The 22039-nt window shown below is 42.1% G+C and overlaps 1 protein-coding gene across 7 annotated transcripts in view; it reads right to left on the reverse strand.

Annotated features, from left to right (window-relative positions):
- Positions 1-22039, reverse strand: part of RAD54L2 (RAD54 like 2) — an 88219-nt gene that overhangs the window by 20053 nt on the left and 46127 nt on the right. For all 7 annotated transcript variants that reach the window (XM_081246558.1, XM_081246559.1, XM_081246561.1 and 4 more), the window contains 6 exons: positions 4712-4913; positions 3619-3758; positions 3037-3153; positions 2495-2721; positions 1526-1708; positions 1252-1385 (listed from right to left, as the gene is read on the reverse strand). In XM_081246558.1, the coding sequence (XP_081102684.1) occupies positions 1252-1385; positions 1526-1708; positions 2495-2721; positions 3037-3153; positions 3619-3758; positions 4712-4913 (1003 nt within the window). The remainder of the gene's footprint in view (positions 1-1251; positions 1386-1525; positions 1709-2494; positions 2722-3036; positions 3154-3618; positions 3759-4711; positions 4914-22039) is intronic.

Here is a 22039-nt window from a genome sequence, read left to right on the forward strand (position 1 = left end):
AAGCAAGGGCAACATTCTGCGTTTCACCTGCCCAGGTCCTTGTGAATAAAGAGCCAAGGATGCACAGTAAAGGAAAAAGAACAGCAGAGACCGGATGCCACTCAGCACAGTCCCTCTACTCCTAAGCAATTGAGCCCTGGCTGTATTTCATTAACTGCTGTGTAGACTGACAGTCCTGAAATCTAGGAAAGAGCAGGTGATCAGCCACCTGTAGGGCCACTCATAGTCTCCTCGTTTTGATGTGTGTGACCAAACATCACAAAAGGTGGCCTCTGCAGAAAAGAAAGTCTACCTTCTCAATTATTCATATCAATGAGGGGAAAGGGTAGCATGGATTGCTGGCTTGGATCAAGAAATAGCTTTAGATTTTTGGAAACCAGGTTGAATTTACAGAATGGAAATATAAATAATTTTATTTAAATCTGAAACAAAAAAAGGTTTGCACTTTTCAAAGCTTGGAAGTTGTACTGTTAAAGGTCAAATATAGATTGGTGCTTAAAAGAAGAGACTGGTGATTAGGTTTCTAATAAAAGATAAATGTAAAAGGTGAAAAGTTAGGAGATGGAAAGTTTCATTTTATCATGTTGAATTTTATTACTATACACATGGGAAAATGTGACCATGTACACAGATTTTTCAGGATATAAAAGCATCTTCAAGCAGAATACAAGAAAATTTCCAGGCTACATAAGTCTGACTTTACTGAAAAACTAGGCAGAGAAAAAATGAGTAGCAAGAAGAGAGAGGGGGACACATAAAGAAACCAAAAGGAATCTGGGAGGACAAGGCACATACCCAGATAGATTGCCTTGACATCCAGATCCTGGGAAGAAGTCTAAAACGAAAGGTGGGGACCTTCCCTGGTGGTGCAGTGGTTAAGAATCCGCCTGCCTGCCAATGCAGGGGACACGGATTCAAGCCCTGATCCGGGAAGATCCCACGTGCCATGGAGCAACTAAGCCCGTGCACCACAACTACTGAGCCTGCGCTCTAGAGCCCGTGAGCCACAACTACTGAGCCCATGTGCTGCAACTACTAAAGCCCACACTCTGCAACAAGAGAAGCCACCACAATGAGAAGCCGGCACACCACAACGAAGAGTAGCCCTTGCTCACCGCAACTAGAGAAGGCCTGCGCACAGCAACGAGGACCCAAGCCAGCCAAAAGTAAATAAATAAAATAAATAAAAAATTTAAAATAATAATAAAAAATAAAAGGAAAGGGGCAGAGAGGAGAGGGCAGGCCACCTACTTATGCTCATCATTCAAGATGTGAACTTTAAAGAACCGAGGCTGGACTTCTTCAGGCTTGTTGTCAGCTGGAAGGGCTTCAGGAGCTGGGAGCCACATGTTGAACTCTGCCAGCCAGTTCTGAAGAGTATTAACCTATCAGAAATTCAAGTCCAAAAAGAGAGTTTTAGGGAACAAGCTCAGAGCTGAGCTCATAAGGCTTTTTAGTGCCCAGTAAGGCATTACTCCAGAGCTCTGCAGAGGGGTGACCAAGTGGTGCCTTCCCAAACACTTACCGGCACAATGGCAAGGACGGTTTTGGCTGGCGTGTGGCGGAAGAGGACATCGATGAAGGAGATCACTTGCAAAGTTTTCCCCAGTCCCATGCTGTGGGCCAGGATACAGCCAAAGCCACTACTGGTCTTAAACCGCTCCAAGGACTCAACCAGGTTATCATACAGGAACCGGATCCCACCAATCTGACAGGGAACAAACACAAACAAATATCTTTGGCTGGCAAAGACCAGGGGTCTAGTTTACTTACTTTGGAACTAGTCAGAATTAAGTAAATGAGCAGACATTATACCAGACAGCTGGTGTGGACGGCTACAGAAGTTTCTCTGAACCCTGACTAGTTAATTGGCTGGTGACGTTCTTCTCAGAGAAAACACAGAAAAGCATTCACCTGGTACAGTGGCCCATCTGAGGCAAGAATCTTGAGTACCAAATTCCTGACTGGGTCCTTCACTTAGGCTTGTTGGCTGACCTTGGCTGCTCACCTCAAGGCAGCCCATTTCACAAGGAGCTATTCTTACTGTTAAGAGTTCTTACGTTGAGTCAACTGCTGACTTCATAGAGCTTTCACTCACTGGTCCTGGTTCCACGTCCTGGGAACAAACTACTCTGATCCTTCCTATCAGAAAGTCCCTCAGACTTCTGAGTCTCACATCTCTTCCAGAGCCACAATTCCCTAATCAAAGCACTGCTCTCCAGAGAGTATCTCAATCAGTCTTTCAGACCTCACAGAAGGAGGCTCAAGGTTATTCAGCCAAAAGATTAGCACCTTCTACATGACAGGGCATCTCTCAGGCATGTCCCTTCCCATTCATCAGGAATCCTGAAGCATCAACTGCTAGGAGGAAGAATCAGGCCTTTCCAATAGCTGTTCATGGTACCAAACAAGTACTTCACAGGCTGTGATGCGGGTGACGTCCACAGCAAGGAAGCTGAAAGGAGACCAAGAGAAGAGTCCATATTTGCTGTACCTGATGAGGTTTCACTGCCCGTGCCAACTGCGGGGCCAGGAAGACATTCTCCTCCTCCGGAGGGTGGTTCAAGTTGACAAGGACCCGCCCCAGAGCATCGCGCTGATTTAAGACGTCATTCACATGGGTGCCACCTTTCTCCTCTTCCTCATCCTCCTCACTGACAGACTCACTGCTGTCCACAATGTGCAGAGTGTCCTCCTCTCCAGAGCTCAATTCAATCACCTCTGAGACAGCCAACAAAACAAAACAAAACAAAAACTCAGGAAGCAGAGATAATTTACTGCTCGTTGTTAAAACAGGAGAGCATGGAAACAAAGTTAGAACTTGTTATCACTTGTAAAAATTTTTTATTTCTATTTTTAGCTTCACATTAAGACAAGGGGAAAACTTATATTTACCAAGGAGACTCAGGGAAATTTGTCACAGTCAGAACCCAAACTGAGGAAGGACTGAACAATCTTCTATTCAAAGGTACAGCTAATTTCTCAGGGAGAACATTGGGTCAGGAGGAAGGAGGGGCACCTCTGGCTCAATCTTACCATCTCGACTGCTTTTTTCATCCTCACTGCCACTGCTACTGTCCAAACAAATCACTTCCTGGGTCAAGACCCGAGGAGGCAGTTGGGGTCCATCGCTTGCTCTTAAGACAATTTCCTCTGGGGAAAAAAAGATGGAAGGGAATGTCAAAACCACATTTAGCTCAAACATATTTTCCAAAATGATTTGCCATCCTCCTCCTTTGTTGCTCTCTGGGGGACTATCCCCTGAGGAGACAAGTAGAGGGCATCTCAAAAACCCTAGTCTTCTTCCCAAATTCCCTTTTCTCTACTGGCTCTTACTTCCTAGTATTCACCTGACCACTAGAAAATGTCCTAATCCCTTGGCATGTTAACATCCAAAGTTATGGATGAAAATCTAAATAACATCAATTTGAGGAGGTACATTTTTATCCATCTTACTTTTCAAATGAGATCCTTCTGATCATGTGCTTCTAAGAAACTGAATGGATTGAAAGGATTCCTGAGAGGCAGATCTTATTCCAGATCTGTCCTTGACCAGTGTGCACTGAGGGTCTCTTCTCCCTGCAGCGCGGGGCCTTTCCTGCCACCTCCACTGCTTACCGGGAAGGAACTCCAGGGGAACGGTGGGAATGGGGGCTGCGTAATCCTTCCTCTGCTGCTCCAGGCGTTTCCTTCTTTCCAATTCTTCCTGTTGTGCTGCTTTGGTAACTGGCTCCAACTGATCCTCCCGGAGCAGCTTGCTAAACATTTAAATAAGAGAGAGCACTTGGGTTCACTTGAGATTTGGGCAATGTAATGTCAAGATAAAGAGGGAAACCATCATTGCTGGGCTCAGAGAGCTGAGGTGGGAGAAGAAGCCACATCAGTCCCACTACACCCATGAAATGGGCAAGGTAAAAAAAGAAATGGGACTTCAAGGCTCAGGTGGTTCTGGGCTAATGTTTTTCATATTATTTAACTTCCTGACAGGTGCCCCTGCTGAATCATCTCTGCACATAACAGATCAAGAGTGAAATAGAGTAATATGTAATTCATAAAGCTGGAAAGCAGTATAAAAAGAGTTGTTATATGGGAAAGTAGGATTATGGATGATTCTACATCCTTATTTCCCAAACTTAAAGTAAATTTTCAAGTCATCATTATGTTTAAAAAAAAATGAGGGTAGGAGGAAAAAAATATCATTTATCTCCTTTCAACAGCAAAATTGTCATTGGTAGAAGAAAGCACTATTGGGGATTTGGATAGTTAAGGAAGTTCACATCTGCTGATCTCTTAGCTCAAGGAATAAGCCCTGCTTTGGACCAGACAGCCATCTTCCAACTGATGTTGAGTTCTAAGAAAATAAGAACTCAACTTCTTTTATCTCCTCTTATTTTGAGACACAAGGAAAAAGTAAAGGAAGAAACCAGAGTCCAACCAGAGCATGCTATGGCTGCTTCTCAGGGCCTCCAAAGAGTGGGACACTCCCCAGGGGTGCTCGAGTGCCATCCACTTCAGCCCTGTATCCTCTGACAGCCCAGACCCAGTGGTCCTGAGCTCCATCTTCACTATTAATTGGGGCACACAACTTATACTTTTCTCCTTGGGAAATCGGACTCTCCTGCTCAAACCAGTCCTTTTGCTACTGACAGCCTTCAAACGAAGGTAATACTTCTACTCCCTCTCTTCCCCTCTTACCCAGAGCATAGCTCACCGTATGTTTCTCCTCATGTGGGAGGGCTTCTGAGCTCTCTTCTTTTTGGGGTCCTCGGAGGCAAGGCTCTTGCCTTGGTGGCGCCTAAGCTGCTCTGAAGGCTCAGACTGAGATGAGGTAGTTGAAGTGCACCGCGGTGGCCGCTGCCCATCTTCCCCCAGCTGGGCACACTCAGTGCCACACATGTCTTCCAGGGATGGGTCTGAAGAGACAAAGGGAAAGAGGTGCCAGGGACCAACCTTTACTGGAAGAAGAAGTGGGTTTTGATGCCAGACACACCAGGGTTCAAATCTCAACTCAGCAACTTATTAGCTGGTGATTCAATAAAGCAAGTTACATCTCTCTGAACCTCAATGGACTTATCTATAAAATGAGTATAGTAATGTCCACACTGCAGACCTGTTGTGAGGACTAAATAGTGTGCATGCTTAGAACCAGGCCTGGCCCCCAGAGTAGGCTCACAACAAATGATAGCCATCACTCTTGATATAATTTAGCACTATGATCAGAGTGAGGACGTTTCATGGTCTCAGACTACTCAGAAAGGGACAACTGAGTTCCCAATACAGCTCACACTCATTTGTATGACTCTAAGCAAGTCTCACCTGCCAACAGGGAGACCACTCCTCCCTTCAGTGTATTAAAGGGTTCATTCAACTTACCAGCCATTTAATGAGGGATTACAACATGGCAAGCACTGTCCTAGATGCTTCAAGGAATATTTCTAAATTCCTTCCCTTCAAGGAATTTGTTTTCTAGACATAATAAGGCAAGGTGTGCTAAATACAAGAGGGGCAGGGAAACTGACCTAAAGACCTTCAAAGTTTAAGGTACCATTTTTCAGCCAGAGGTAATTAGCTAAACCAAGAATAATTGTGTTAGGGTCACAGGAATATAAAAGGTACTATTTCATGGGATGATCACACAAGGAATTATATGGGAGGTAAAATGTAAGCGAGAACTTAAAAGATGAACAGAATGTCTAATGGTATTATTGCCTTGGGGACAGGGGAAGAAGGGGAAGAAATTCCTAACAGAGGGAATGTCATTTGTGGTATCAACCGCCTGCTGATGCAGGGGACACGGGTTCATGCCCTGGTCCAGGAAGATCCCACATGCTGCGGAGCGGCTGGGCCCGTGAGCCATGGCCGCTGAGCCTGCGCGTACGGAGCCTGTGCTCTGCAACGGGAGAGGCCGCGACAGTGAGAGGCCCGCGTACTGCAAAAAACAAAACAAAACAAAACAAAAAACACATGTCAGTATGGACTCAAGAAGAACGTGCAACCCTGTAGACTTTGGTAAAGGGAGGTCAGGGCTGCCACAGACCTCAATGAGTGAACCAGTAAGCTGATGTCCCCAAGCTGAAAAAAAGACTTACCATGGGTCATCATCCTATGCACTCAACCACCAAAAAATACCAAAGGGCCGTCTCACCAGTCAGTGGCTGAGACAGGGAATCATGAGTGTCCCAGACATTCTATTACTGCTCACCTTCCGTGGCTTGGTGTAGCCCCTCCTGGCCCTATTACCATTCTGTGTTCCCTATGGTCTCTTTCATATTAATGCCAGATTCTAGAACAGCATGGAGTTGGAAACTAATGTTTCCCAAGAGATAACAGAGCATAGGGCTTCAGTATAGACACTGGGGTGTGAACACCAACTCTACCCCTTATTATAACCTTTCTGTTCCTCAATTATAAAAAGGGAATAACAACTGTAGTGTTATTTCTCAGTCTCAGAGGGTTGTGGTGATGATTATATGAGATAGCCTAGATAAAGCACTAAGACAATGCCTGGCACACAGTAAGCATTGTATACAACAGCCGCTGCTTTTACTATGACTACCACTACTCCAGGTACAAAGAATGGGTTTGGTTTCTTTTCTTCTTTCTTTCCTACAATAACTCTACAAGGTGAGTTTTGCTCCCTTCATTCTAAATATGATAAACGGGGACTTCCCTGGTGGCTCAGTGGTTAAGAATCTGCCTGCCAATACAGGGGACACAGGTTCGAGCCCTGGTCCAGGAAGATCCCACATGCCATGGAACAACTAAGCCCGTGCACCACAACTACTGAAGTCCGCGTGCCACGACTAATGAAGCCCGTGCGCCTAGAAGCCATGCTCCACAAGAGAAGCCACTGCAATGAGAAGCCCACGTACCACAACAAAGACTAGCTCCACTCGCCGCGACTAGAGAAAGCCTGCGCGCAGCAACAAAGACCCAAAGCAGCCAAAAATAAATAAATAAATTTTAAAAATAAATAAATATGATAAACTGAAGCCCTAAAAAGTTAAAAAGACTTGCCTATGGGTATACAGGAAATAAGCAGGAAAACAGGAGCGGACAGTAATGAGAATAAGCTTTGTAGTCAGGCAATCCTGGTGCTGAATCCTGGCTTTGTTACTTTCTAGCTCTATGTTCATGGGTTCAACTTCTCTGAGCCATAGTTCCCACATGTGTAAATGAGGATGTAAATAGCTCTCTCATGGAAAATATTATTCTTTAAACCCTGGTCTGCCAAACTCCATACTCTCACAACCACATTCAACAGTCTGGGAGCACACAAAGCTCTGGAGCTTGGTCAGCCATGCCAGGTAGCAGTATTTATTTGTATGGAGGACTCAAACTTCAATTATATATCCTAATCAAAGATCAGAAATAAGAAAGCAAAGGGAGAAGCAGAAATGACATATGAAAACAGCATTTTGTTGTTACAAAATGAGTGTTTCTTACACACACACACCCCTCCACATTCTAAACCTTTCCACTTGAGACTGCCGCAAATCAGACACTGTTCCCTCTCCCATCCCCTGCTTTTAGTTTAGCCTAACATACATTTGAGCATCTGCTATGTATCAGGCCCTGTGCCAAGGCACAATGGAATGGTCCACGTGGGGAAACATGTGTATACGTATACAGTGGAATGCCTAATAGCAATAACACTTGGGGAAAGCACACTTAATCTAGACTTGCCTATCACTGGTTATGGGGGCGCTTCATTGGGAAAGGTGAGACTTGGATTTAATCTAACAGAATGGGTAGGCACCAGCTAGAAAAGGAAGGAAAAAAAGAACATTCTAGACAGATAGAGGAGCATAAGCAAAGGGAATAGAGACTCTAAACAAGGTGGAATGGTTAGGAAAGTACATGCAGTTCAATATTGGCTAAAATGAACTGAGCAAAATAGCAGCACGAGTGGCCTTCCAACCCAACAACCACTTCCCTGTCTCTTCCCAGGAGCCCCTTGTCCAAGGAAAACGCAGGTACAGACCAGAAGTACAGGCCAAGTTTCTTGGATGCTGGCACAGAAGTCAATCCCTGTTCCAGGGAAGACTAATTCCAAGGCCTTTTATTCCTAGCATTCTATATCCCATTGCCTGGTGTTTGGGTAGGGAGGGGAAGCTAATGTGGCCATTGTAAAAACTGTGGGTGGAGGGAGATGGTGGGTGTGGACCTGTGTGCATGCACACACACACACTCACGTGTGAATGCCCAGGTTGATTCACTCCCCTGAAGCAGTACTGGAAGCATCTTCCTTGACTCTTACACGGAGAGACCACTAAAGATTTCAGGTAGATAACCTTTGCTTTTTGAACAGCAAAGGGGAAATGGTCAAGGGAGGCACCAAAGAATGTCCAGGACGGGACAATGCAATATCATTAACAAGAGCAAGAGGTTAAAACATCACAATCCCCTCTCCATTACCACTAGGTCCACAGCAGGCATTTTATAAAAAGGCCTCCTAAAGACAGCAGAGTCCAGGGTGGTTAAGTGGCCTTGGCTCATGGACATGTTCCACCTGCTGAGGAGACAAGGTGCCATTGCTCCTGTGTCCAGTCAAACATGAGAACTAAAAGAGAAGCTCCAAAGTAGAACTGCAAGTCTGGCTAGTTGTCTTCCCAAATTCACTACCCTCCTTAAACAGTCCTCTCTCATTTCCATCTGAAGCCCTATAGGAGTAAAGCTCAGCAACTCCTGGTTTTCCTTAGAAACTATCATTCCTTCAGGCCTCCCACTCCTCCAAAGAGCTAATACTTCCATAGCATATAGTACTATTGTCACCTTCCTCCTAACTCACAGCCCTGAATTCTTCCCTCCTAATTGGGAGGCCATCAACTTTTTCCTCCCAAAGGAATAGATGGCTAGACAGCAGGCTCAGGGCTGTTGGCACACTTCAACTTGGTGTTTTGCTGGGTCCCTTGACCTGGTTAGCTAATGACCTTTAATGCTCTCCTGGCCTTAAGGCCTTTTGTTTTGTTTCTATTTCACAAGCAAATTTATTGAGTAACCACTTGGAGGAACAGCTGGAGGCAAGGCTACAGAGTAGGCAGAACAGAGTCAGAGTATAGATGGCAGGCCTTGAATGTCGGTCCAAAGGGTTTAAACTTGATCTGCTGGGCAGTGGGAACTTGTTGCCAACTATTGTATTTATTTCTTCTGGTTTCTGCCTTGCAGAGTGGGCTGTTCCTGGGAGGAGGAAGAACAAAACCTGATAGTCTTTGAATGTCACAAATTCACTATCAGACATTCCAACTTGTGAGGCTTGGCTGTGAATTTCTGTCTGGCATGGGTTGAATGTAGCCAAGCACAGTAGTAATTTTTAAATGATCAAACAGTATATACACTTCTCATGCACACTGAGTTCAGACACAGATTTCCCCTTTCCTTTATATACAGGATACAGGTCTAAATCAGCTCCTTACCACCTAGTATTCTTTGAATGAATCCTTAGCTTCTGTGTTCAACAACTACTATTTGCTTGTTAAAGGGGCTTTAGTTTACGGATGTGCTAATATTTAAAATTTGTTGTCGGGCTTCCGTGGTGGCGCAGTGGTTGGGAGTCCGCCTGCCGATGCAGGGGACGCGGGTTCGTGCCCCGGTTCGGGAGGATCCCACATGCCGCGGAGCGGCTGGGCCCATGAGCCATGGCCGCTGGGCCTGCGTGTCCGGAGCCTGTGCTCCGCAATGGGAGACGCCACAACTGTGAGAGGCCCGCGTACCACAAAAAAAAAAAAAAAAAAAAAAAATTTGTTGTCATGTAAGTCAGTGTTTTACAAGTGCTTAGTTACTGCTTCATAATGCTTATTGTGAAGTTTCTGGTTTCTACATAACATTATAATACACACCACATCTTAAACTATTCTTAATAATACAACTGTTATTTCCCTAAGTCAAAATATAACTTTTCACTGTGCTTTTTTGTACCTTCTGAATATTGAACCATGTGAATTTACAACCTAGCCGAAAAAATTAATTTAACTTTCAAAAAATAGCCCACCCCAAAATTCTAGAGTATAATCCACCAAAAGTCACTGAGGAAAAAAGATTAAAGATTCAACAAGGAGGTAGAGACATGTGCTTTGACAAAGGAAAATTAGTGTCTGCATGGTTTAAAAGTCAGTGACTACTACCACCCAAGTTCAGGATCATGGAGTCAGACCTGGTGGCATGTACCTCTGAACTTTCTCATGCAAGCCAGCTGTGAGCAGTGATCACCAGAGTTATATAAACACCAATGAACACTTATATAAGCCTCTCAGGAACAAGTTATGAACACCATCACAACAAATATGATAGTCAAATGAGTAGCTTTGAAAAAAAAAATCTACATTTCACTCATTAGGGGTATAAGGTACCAACACTTCCAGGGCCCTTTCTCCAGCTATTCCATTTCTTCTTCCTCCTCAATCTCATCTATATAAACAAAGATCAGTGGATTCCAAGTCTTACCATGTACCTACTGACGTGATGTGGCAGAATATGTGCACCACAACCTATGATGTATGTGTGTCAAAACACTGAACCTGGGCTTCCCTGGTGGTGCAGTGGTTGAGAGTCCGCCTGCCAATGCAGGGCACACGGGTTCGTGCCCCGGTCCGGGAAGATCCCACATGCCGCGGAGCGGCTGGGCCCGTGAGCCATGGCCGCTGAGCCTGCGCGTCCGGAGCCTGTGCTCTGCAATGGGAGAGGCCACAGCAGTGAGAGGCCCGCATACCGCAAAATAAATAAATAAATAAATAGAATAAAATAAAATAAAACACTGAACCTGAACCTGAACACACCTTGATATCTCATTCCCAGTTTGCAAAAATACAGGGAACAAAGGACTATGTTAAACTTGATAAACAAGACCATAGGGATACAATCAGCAAAGTCTAGAAATGTGCGAAACTACAGAACAAGTGAATCCTTTTCTTCTATAAACAAGTTTCAAGGAGAGAAAGAAAACGAAAAAGAGACAGGTTATATCTTAGCTGTACTTAAAAAGCTTATATGTTAAAGAGATTTAAAAGACAAATCAACTAAATGTAGACCTAGTAGGGATTTTAATAAATTAACAGTAAAAATATTTTTTAAAGATAATCAGGGATTATCTGTATATTTTATGATATAAGGAATTATTGATTTTTAAAAATTAGGTATGATAAAGGTATGATGTTTGTTTCATTTTGTTTGTGTGTTTGTTTTTTTAGGGACTTTATATATTAGAGAACAGATTAAATACACTCTGAAGTTTTTACAGATAAAATCTTACAAGGAACTAGTACTTCCAAATAACCCAAGATTGTGGGGGAAGAGATGAAACAAGACTAGCCCTGTATTTATAATGACTGAAAAGAGTACTGGGAACACAAGGTTCATTTTACATTTTTTAAAACTATGTCTCTATTTTTTTTTTTTTTTTGTGGTACCTGGGGCTCTCACTGTTGTGGCCTCTCCCATTGCGGAGCACAGGCTCCGGACGCGCAGGCTCAGAGGCCATGGCTCACGGGCCCAGCCGCTCCGCGGCATGTGGGATCTTCCCAGACCAAGGCATGAACCTGTGTCCCCTGCATCGGCAGGCGGACTCTCAACCACTGAGCCACCAGGGAAGCCCCTCTATTTTTTTTATTATGTTTGAGATTTTCCAGAATAAAAAATTTACAGTTTTTTTAACTTTAGAAGTTTTAATGGAAAATAAAATGTAACAGGCACTAACCTCTAAACTATTTAGGTCTCAACTTTTCCACATTTGTTAATATACATTTATTTTATACTGGTAATCAATGAATACACATCATTTTGTGTTCTACTTTTAATCACTTGTTTTATATATAAATATTTCTTTGATATAGTCCACATGTCATTTTAATGGCAAGCTAACAGCATATCACAAAATATTTTGTCATTCCCCTGCAGCTGAGCATTTGGGCTGTTTTTTATTTTTCATTCACATCTATACTGGCATAAGCACCCTTGTACAAATTATTTTTCCTTTTGATTTCCATATCTGTGGTATAATCCACTACAGCTGGGGAAATGAGCAAAGAGTATTAATGTTCAGGGATTGGCAAGCTTTTTCTATAAAGAGTCAGAGAGTAAATACTTTAGATTTTGTGGGCCATAAGGTCTCTGTTGCAACTACTCAACTTTGCTGTTGTAGCTCAAAAGCAACCATACATAAACAAATGAGTGAATGAGTGCAGCTCTGTTCCAGTAAAACTTTATTTACAAAAACAGGCAGAAACAATCCTGAAAACGAACAAAGTTGGAGGACTCACAATTCCTGATTTCAAAACTTGCAACAAAGCTACAGTAATCAAAACAGTATGATACTGGCATAAATAGAGATATATAGACCAATGCTATAGAATAGAGCTCAGAAATAAACTCTCACATATATGGCCAAAATGATTTTCAACAAAACTGCCAATACCATTCTACAGGAAAAGGGCAGTTACTTTGCCAAATGGTACCAGGAAGCTGGATATCCACATGCAGAAAAATGAAACTGGACCCTTACCATATACAAAAATTAACTCAAAATGGATCAAAGACCTAACTGTAAAGCCTAAAACTACGAGACTCTTAGAAGAAAAACATAGGGGGAAAACTTCATGACATTGGATTTGGCAATGATTTCTTAGATATGACTCCAAAGGCATAGGCAATAAAAGAGAAAAAAACAAACAAACTGGACTTCATGAAAACTTTAAAATTTTGCACATCAAAAGACACTACGAACAGGGCTTCCCTGGTGGCGCAGTAGTTAAGAATCCGCCTGCCAGGTTCGAGCCTTGGTCCGGGAAGATCCCACATGCCACGGAGCAATTAAGCCCATGTGCCACAACTACTGAGCCTGCACTCTAGAGCCTGCAAGCCACATCTACTGAAGGCCGTGCACCTAGAGCCCATGCTCTGCAACAAAAGAAGCCACTGCAATGAGAAGCCCGCGCAGCGCAACGAAGAGTAGCCCCCACTCGCTGCAACTAGAGAAAGCCTGCACAGCATGAAGACCCAATGCAGCCAAAATTAAATAAATTAAAAAAAAAGATACTATGAACAGAGTGAAATGGCAACACACAGAATTTGCAAATAATATATTTATTAAGGGATTAATACCCAGAACATAAAGAGACCTCCTAAAACTCAATAACAAAAGAAAAAACTGATTAAAAAATGGGCAAAGGATATGAACAGTCATTTCCCCAAAGAAGATATACAAATGGCCAAAAAGCACATGACAAGATGTTCGGCATCACTAATCATTAGTGAAATGTAAATCAAAACTACAATAACATACCATCTCACACCCATTAGGATAGCTACTATTAAAAAAACAAGTGTTAGCAAAGATGCAGAGAAATTGGAACCCTTATGTACTGTTGGTGGGAATGTAAAATGGTACAGCTCCTGTGGAAAACAGTATGGCAATTCCTCAAAAAATTAAACATAGAATTACCATATGATCTAGCCATTCCACTTCTAGATATACACTCAAAAGAACTGAAAGTCGGGTCTCAAAGAAACATTTATACATTCACGTTCTCAGCAGCCCAAGTATCCATGGACAGAGGAAAGGACAAGCAAAATGTGATATATACATACAATGGAATATTATTCAGCCTTACAAAAGGAAGGAAATTCTGACACATGCTACCACATGGATAAATCAGGACATTATGTTAAGTGAAATAAGCCAGTCACAAAAAGACAAATACTATATGACTCCACTTATATGAGGTACTTACAGTAGTTAAAATCATAGAGACTGAATGTAGAATTGTGGTTCTCAAGTTTCCCAAGGGCTGGGGGGAGAAGGGAATGGGGAGTAATTGTTTAATGGGTACAGAGTTTCAGAATGGGATGATGAAAACATTTTGGTGATAGACAGTGGTGATGGTTGCAACAACAATGTGAATGTACTTAATGCCACAGTATTGTACACTTAAAAATAGCTAAAATGCTAAATTTTATGTTACATATATTTTACCACACACGCAGAGTTGACTTAGTTATTATGCTAAGTTAAAGTTAGACACAAAAGGCCGCATATTGTGTGATTCCATTTACAGAAATGCACAGAACAGGTACATCTATATAGACAGAAAGTAGGACAGTGGTTGCCAAGGGCTGAGGGAGAGGATAATAGGAGTGTCTGCTTACAGGTAACAGGGTTTCTTTTTGGGGTGGTGAGGATGTTCTGATATTAGAAAGTGGAGATGGTTGCACAACCTTGTCAATATACTAAAAACCACTGAATTGTATACTTTAAAGTGGTGAATTATATCTCAAAAAAACACACACACACACTTTTTTTTTTTTTAATGTTGGCTTGGTGCTTCTGCTTCCAGCTAAGATGGAATAGCTTGAGGCAAGCCAAAGGTGGCACCAAGAACAGCTAGGAATATGTTAGCAAATTTAAACAAACAAACAACAACAACAACAAAACTCTTTTGAAGGCATTGAAGAGATGCTGAGACAACCAGGAGTTGAAGGGACAAGATTCCAGAGGCAGAGAATGCTGCACAACCATGAAAAAGAATGAAATCTTGCCATTTGTTGCAACATAGATCGACCTGGCGGGTATAAGTGAAATAAGTCAGAGAAAAACAAATACCATATTTTACTTGTATGTGGAATCTAAAAAACAAAACAAAGGAACAAACAAAATGAAACAGAAATAGACTCATAGATACAGAGAACAAACTGGTGGTTGTCAGAGGGGTATGGGGAGACAGAGTAAATAGGCGAAGGAGATTAAGAGGTACAAACTTCCAGCTATAAAATAAATAAGTCATGGGGATGTAATGTACACATAGGGAATATAGTCAATAATATTGTAACAATTTTGTATGGTGATGGATGGTAGCTGGTCTCATTGTGGTGAGGGGCACCTGGAACTCTCACGTACTACTGACAGGAGTGTGAAGAGGTACAGTCATGTTAGAAAACATTTTGGCAGTTTCTTATTAAGTTAAACATACACCTACCATATGACCCAGTAATTCACTTATTGATATTTTATCTAAAAGAAATGAAAACAGGGACTTCCCGGTGGTCCAGCGGTAAAGGATCCACCTTCCAATGCATGGGACACGGATTCGATCCCTGGCTGGGGAACTAAGATCCCACATGCTGCGGGGCAACTAAGCCCACATACCACAACTACTGAGCTTGCGTGCCTCAACGAGAGAGCGCTCTGGACCCTGTGCACCACAACTACAGAGCTCACGTGCCCTGGAGCCTGCACACCACAACTAGAGAGAAGCCTGCATGCCACAAGAGAGAAGCCCGTGCATGGCGACGAAGACCTGATGCAGCCCAAAAAATAAAATAAATAAAAATAAAATAAAATAAATGAAAACATATCTCTAATTTTTTAAAAAAATCAACTTTACAGGAATGTTCAAAGCAGGTTCATTCATAAGATTAAATGTCCATCAACAGATAAATGTATAAACAAGGGGTAATATATTCATGCAATTGGAATACTACTCAGCAATAAAAAGGAAGAAACTATGATCATATGCAACAATACATATGAATCTCACAGACATTATGCTGAGCAAGAGGCCAAAGACAAACGAATATGTATTGTATAATTCCATTTATATAAAATTCTAGAACAGGCAAAGCTAACCTATAATGACAGAAATCAGTTCAGTGGTTGCCTGGAAAATTGACCACAAACGGGCATGAGAGAACTTTCTGCGAAAATGGATATTTTTCTGGATCTTGATTAGGGTGATGATAACATGGGTACATACATTTGTGAACAATCATCGACCTGCACAGGTAAAAAATGTGAACTTTACTTTATGTAAATTATATAATAAAGTTGATTTTTAAAAATTGTGTGATATTGCTAAGTTATTCTTAAAGAGAAATTCATAGCCTTAAATTAATGTCAAAAAGTAACAGAGAGTGGTCCAGAGGTTAAGACTCCACGCTCCCAATATAGGGGGCACAGGTTCAATCCCTGTTTGGGGAACTAAGATCCCGTATGCGGGCAAAGGGCAGCAAGAAAACAAAAGCAAAAACAACAGAGAGTGAAAATCAATGATGTAAATAAATTTTCTTTTCAAAAAATTAGAAAAAGAACAGGAAACTAAACCCAAAGAAAGTAGTAGGAAGAAAACAATAAAAAGCAGGGGAAAACGTACTTTAAAGAGCAAAAGCAAAACCAAAAGTTGATTCTTTGAAGCATAAATGCTACATCCACAGAGAGCCTTACCACCACTGCCACAACCAACACACTGGCTAAAATAGGCCCTTCCTCCCAACCCCTGGGGCTTATTCCCTTTCTTTATTATTTCCAAGGTTCTTATCAAGATCTGAAGTTATTTTAGGAACTTGATCCAACACTTACCTGTCTCTCTCCTTTTAGACTGTAGCTCCTTGAGGGCAGGGATTCTTTCCATCTCATTCTCCACTATATCCCTCAAGCCTAACAAAAATGCCAGCTGCCTAACAGATGCTCAATAAATATACGTTGAATTTTTCAAAATGAGCTTGTTTCTATTTAAAAAACTGCCACTAGAGAAAAACACATATGAATAAAAAATCCACTGAAGTATACCAGTTCCTATTCAGTATGTTTATGTTCAATATCTTCAATATATCATCATTTATGAGTGCATATTGATGTTCTCTGTGGACCGAGCTTTCCCTGACTCAATATATGTCATGACAAGCCAATATATTTGCCAATAAGCTTTAAAAAGTTAAAAACTCACACAAACCAAAATGTGATTCACCTTCAAAATAGTCATAGAAGCCAGTTTGAGAGGGAAAAAAATTCTCATCATAGTTGCTCCTTGGGAAGAAATAACTCTTCACAGCATTAATGCTAAGAGTCACTAGAGGATTCTAAATTAAATACATCTTTTAAAGTGAGGTCTGAGAGCAAGGGGACTGATATCACTCTAACTAACTCATGAAACAATCTAAGACATGAAGAAAAGAAAGGGCCAGGCTTTCCACTTAGCTCTCACAGGGCTGGGGAACAACTGCAAATCATTTGTAAAAGATACCAAGACGGCACAGGGGTTCTCAATCTTGGCACTGCGGACATTTGGAATTGGGTAATCCTTTGTTGTTGGAGGCTCTCCTGTACACTGTAGGGTGTTCAGCAGCATCCCAGCCCCCACTCCCCCCATCTACTAGCATCTTCCCAGTTGTGACAACCAAAAATGTCTCTATACATTGCCAAAGGTCTCCTTGGGGGCAAAATCAATCCCTGTAGAGAACCACTGCTTATAGCACAATCAAGGCCAAAATACTAAAGAAACAGTCATTTGTAAACACAACTACACCTCTTTTCAGCCCATATGAAATTCTAGCCCTCTGCTGTAGACCGATTTAATTTTGACTCTGCTCAGCATGATGATGAAGATTTTTGGCTATCTCTGCAACCACAGGCAAGAATTACCAAGTTCTCAGCAAATCAGCCACAAAGTAGGAACTTCTAAGCAAAGGAAAGAAGACAGACTAAGGCTGAAACATTGAAAGATTCTAGTTTAATTTCTGAATAAGATATAAAGAAATGAGAGAAAATATAAAGTGAATACTTGGCTTTACTAAAATCTTACAGACAAGGTAATGTCTAGAATAATTTCACAAAATCAAAATTTTAAAAATCCAAATTAAACCCAAAGATGCTGATGAAAACCACATCCCAATCTTTAAAATATGCCTTTCCTATGTCCTCTCACTTTTTCACTCATGAAATAAAAGACTATCAAACAACGTGAAAGATTGCTTAAACTGACTACAATGAAAGTACAGATTTTTTTTTTTACAACAAAGAGCACTGTGAGCAACGTTAAGGAATAAGCTACAGACTAGATGCTATTAACAATATAAATAGTAAAGGATTAGTATATCCAGAATATGAACACTTACAAATATGAACAGTTAAATATGAAAAACATCATCACCACAAATAGCCAAAACTGACATCATTACTTGAGAAATTTGAGCTGGTTCTTGAAGTGTTTCCCAGCTTTCTCTAATCACTCAACTTTATTATTCCATCAGTCATAAGAAAACATCCACTATCATCCTTAACATCCTATGGCTTTATGCCAAACATGAATGCTGAATCACCTACTCAGCTTGATTTCCCCCATTCCTTCCATCCCCCAGAATTCCACAAGCAACCCCACACCTAGCCATCATTACACATTAAGGAAGAGAAACCTTACTTCTGCCCAAGGAACAGAAGGTGGAGAAAGAGCCAACTCCTATCTGGAAATGGCTGCAGTTCATTGAGAAACAACACACAACCCAAGGCACCTGGTGACAGTGGCACCTGGCAACCTGCAGCCAGCTTCCTGGAGGGGAGAGCCCTTCCTTCGACACTCTGCCAAGGGCCTCAAGAGACAACAGGCTGGTCACTGTTTCCTCAAGAGTTCTCCAAGGGTCTCTCAACTCCCTAGTAATGTGTGTTTTTTTTTTTTTTAAAGAAATGGGCTAGTGGACTTCCCTGGTGGCACAGTGGTTAAGAATCCGCCTGCCAATGCAGGGGACACAGGTTCGAGCCCTGGTCCGGGAAGATCCCACATGCCGCGGAGCAACTAAGCCCGTGTGCCACTACTAAGCCTGTGCTCTAGAGCCCGTGAGCCACAACTATTAAAGCCTGTGCACCTAGAGCCCGTGCTCTGCAATAAGAGAAGCCACTGCAATGAGAAGCCCGTGCACTGCAACGAAGAGTAGCCCTTGCTCACTGCAACTAGAGAAAGCCTGCACGCAGCAACAAAGACTCAACACAGCGAAAAATAAAAATAAATAAATAAAATTTTAAAAATAAATAAATAAACAGATCTTAAAAAAAAACTGGGCTAGGCATAAAAAAGAATGAAATTTTGCCATTTGCAACAACATGGATGCACCTGGAAGGTATCATGCTTAGTGAAATAAGTCAGACAGAGTAAGACTAACACTGTATATTATCACTTATATGTGGAATCTAAAAAATAAAAGAAACTACTGAATATAACAAAAAAGAAACAAAACAGATATAGAGAACTAACTAGTGGTTACTAGCAGGGAGAGACAAGATGGGAGGGGCAGGATAGGGGTAAGGGATTAAGAGGTACAAGCCTCAGGGCTTCCCTGGTGGCGCAGTGGTTGGGAGTCCGCCTGCTGATACAGGGGACACGGGTTCGTGCCCCGGTCTGGGAGGATCCCACGTGCCGCGGAGCGGCTGGGCCCGTGAGCCATGGCCGCTGAGCCTGCGCGTCCGGAGCCTGTGCTCCGCAACGGGAGAGGCCACAACAGTGAGAGGCCCGCATACCGCAAAAAAAAAAAAAAAAAAAAAAAAAAAAAAAAAAAGAGGTACAAGCCTCTTATATAAAATAAATAAACTACAAGAATATATTGTACAGTACAGGAAATATAGCCAATATTTTATAATAACTATAAGTGGAGTATAATCTATAAAATTTTTGAGTCACTGTGTTGTATACCTGAAACTAATATAATATTGCAAATCAACTACATCTCCATTAAAAAAAAGAAATAGGCTAGGGATATGAATGGGAAGACAGAAGCAATGAAATATTTTTTGCTTGTTTCCCAAAGTATGAGTGATCCAAATATGGGAGAAATAAAAATAGATTAAAAACTCAAGCAAATTATTCCTGGAAACTTCAGAATCACTAAAGAGCTAGTGCTTTCACCACCTGCCATTCAGCACTGCAGGGAGTAAAGTGGTACCGGATGCTGCAACTGCTTGAGAGAGGTGTCGGGGCTGGAGCTGGTTCAAGGGCCATGTCAATCCATGCTGGGCTTCCTGCTCTTCTTGAGGGCTCCAACTGGCAGCCTCTCTCAAGGAGGCTAGAATTAACAGGACCTCTGCACCCGCAAAGGGAAGATTTTAAGAGAGGAATGAAGAGAACAAGCCTGCTTGCAGCTTCGGGGGATTGTAGCCCTTCCCTGGAGCTCAGGTAAGTAAAGCCCCATACTCTCCCACCTGAAAATCCATTTTAAATGGTGATGGAAGCACAGAATAACATACAAACCTTTGCAAAACATGCAAACTTCACTAGGGCCCCATGTAAGGGTGTCCACAACAAGCAAGGGAAACTAGGAGGGTACAAGTGCTGTCCCTTTTAAAGAGGGAATGGGGAAAGAGTAACACCAACAGCTCAAATTCTGCTGCTTTTATTTGAGAGAGGACTTGGGTACACACACTAAGGTGATAATCTTCCAAAATTTGTTACTGTTGTATCTGTTAACCTAAGAGAGTAGAAGACAGTAACACTGGTCCTATGAACAAACAAAAGCATGCTAGTAACCTGTATGGGGGAGAAAAAAAATCAACACAACTGTTTATTTTTTCTGATGAATGCTTTGAAGCACTGAGGCTACGACCACAAAACACAGACACAGACACAGCCACACACACACACACACACGCACGCACACAATTCCCAGAAGGATTCAGTAGCTGAGAAAGGGCTGTACACAAAGACTAGGGTTTCACAAGCAGAGCATCAGATATCATTCTGGGAAAGCACAGGAGGCAAGAGAGAAGAAAGATACCTCCAGCACAAAATTTCCTCCACAAAATGCATTCACATATAACTGAAACAGTTAAATGATCCCTTCAGACTCTTACTGAGGATAAGAATTTCTGATTTGACAGCAGAAAACAAGGTAGGTTGAAGAGCAGATGCTATGGAGGGCAGGGCTCAATTATCAGTTCCCATACCCCAGAGAGCATCATTTAAAGTCATGCCTTGGCAAAATAATAAATGATTGCATGTCACCGACCTCCTGAATTGTCTCATTAATTGAAACCTTAAATGTTAACTCTATGAATGCAAAAGGCTGGAGAGTAAATTCTGGTCAGAGAAAGACAGGTAAAGCCCTTTCTGACTGACCACATTAGATATAAAACAAATCTTTTCCTTAGGGCCACAGAAAATGCAAAGAAAATATGCATCTATCTGAGAGCACACTGCATCTTTGCTTCTGGATTAAAAGAGTGGCTGGAACGTAAGTACATTTCTAAGCTGGAAGAGCATTCAACAGTGGCTCTCCCAGGACCTTACACCCCACAGGGAAACAACTTTATAGACCGCTACCATATATGATCACCATCAAGGAAAAAACCTTTCATCTCCTCATGTTCAATCACAAATTCTGTGCCTGAAGAAATTACCTAAATATCCCACTCTACTTCTCTCCATACCACTGTACTACCTGGTCTGGATTCTGGAACAAGCATCCAAAGGGTCACCTGCCACCTTCTGATGACTCCCCCTCCAATCCATGCTGCTTGCTGCAGAAAGAGAGCTTTCTGAATCTGATCATGTCACAGTCTCCACCCACCCAGGATCTTCTAAAATACCTTAAAATGTTCCTTCTACCCTTAGGATAAAACCTAAAACGCTTAAGGCTTTTTCTGATTGCTAGTATCCAGCCTTCCTTCTGACCATCAAGTACCTCCCTCCAACCACCTGCACCCACACACCCTCCACTCCCTGCTCTCTAGCCTCAAAAGCACAGTGCTCTCAAGGTCTCTAGGCCTTGGCTGAGGCTGTGTCCGTCTTTCCCCATTTCTTCATCTAACAGTTATGTTTTAGATTCTAATGACAATTCTAACCCATACTCTCTTTTGGGTCTCTGCTTAAAGGTTAGCCTCCAGAAAGCCCTCTCTAGGTTTCTTCCTTTTTATTTTAGTATGTGCCCCACTGCTAAGCTGTAGTGCCTATCAATATAGCTGCAGAGAGAAAATTAAGAGCTGCTGCTGTCTCTCTTGGTATGCTGTTTAGGGAACTTCATTCAAACCTGGCACATTCTGCTTCTGTATTCTAAATTGGACCAAAGATTATTTGAAGACTTCAGAAGATGATTAAAAAAATTCTGAAAAAACCTTCTCTTCAGGAGGGTTGCTGGGTAACTCCGAAGTCAGGGCAGGCACAGCAATTGGGGAATAGCTGTAGTCCCAGCACAGGTCTGTGGTGAGCCCTGCTAGATATGGACCCTACCCCATGCCCAGTCATGCCCAAGTCCATCCAAAACTGGTCTAGTCACTAGCTCTGCTCCCAAAAGC

This window comes from Mesoplodon bidens (assembly GCF_964165515.1).
Source record: "Mesoplodon bidens genome assembly, chromosome: 10".
NCBI lineage: Eukaryota > Metazoa > Chordata > Mammalia > Artiodactyla > Ziphiidae > Mesoplodon > Mesoplodon bidens.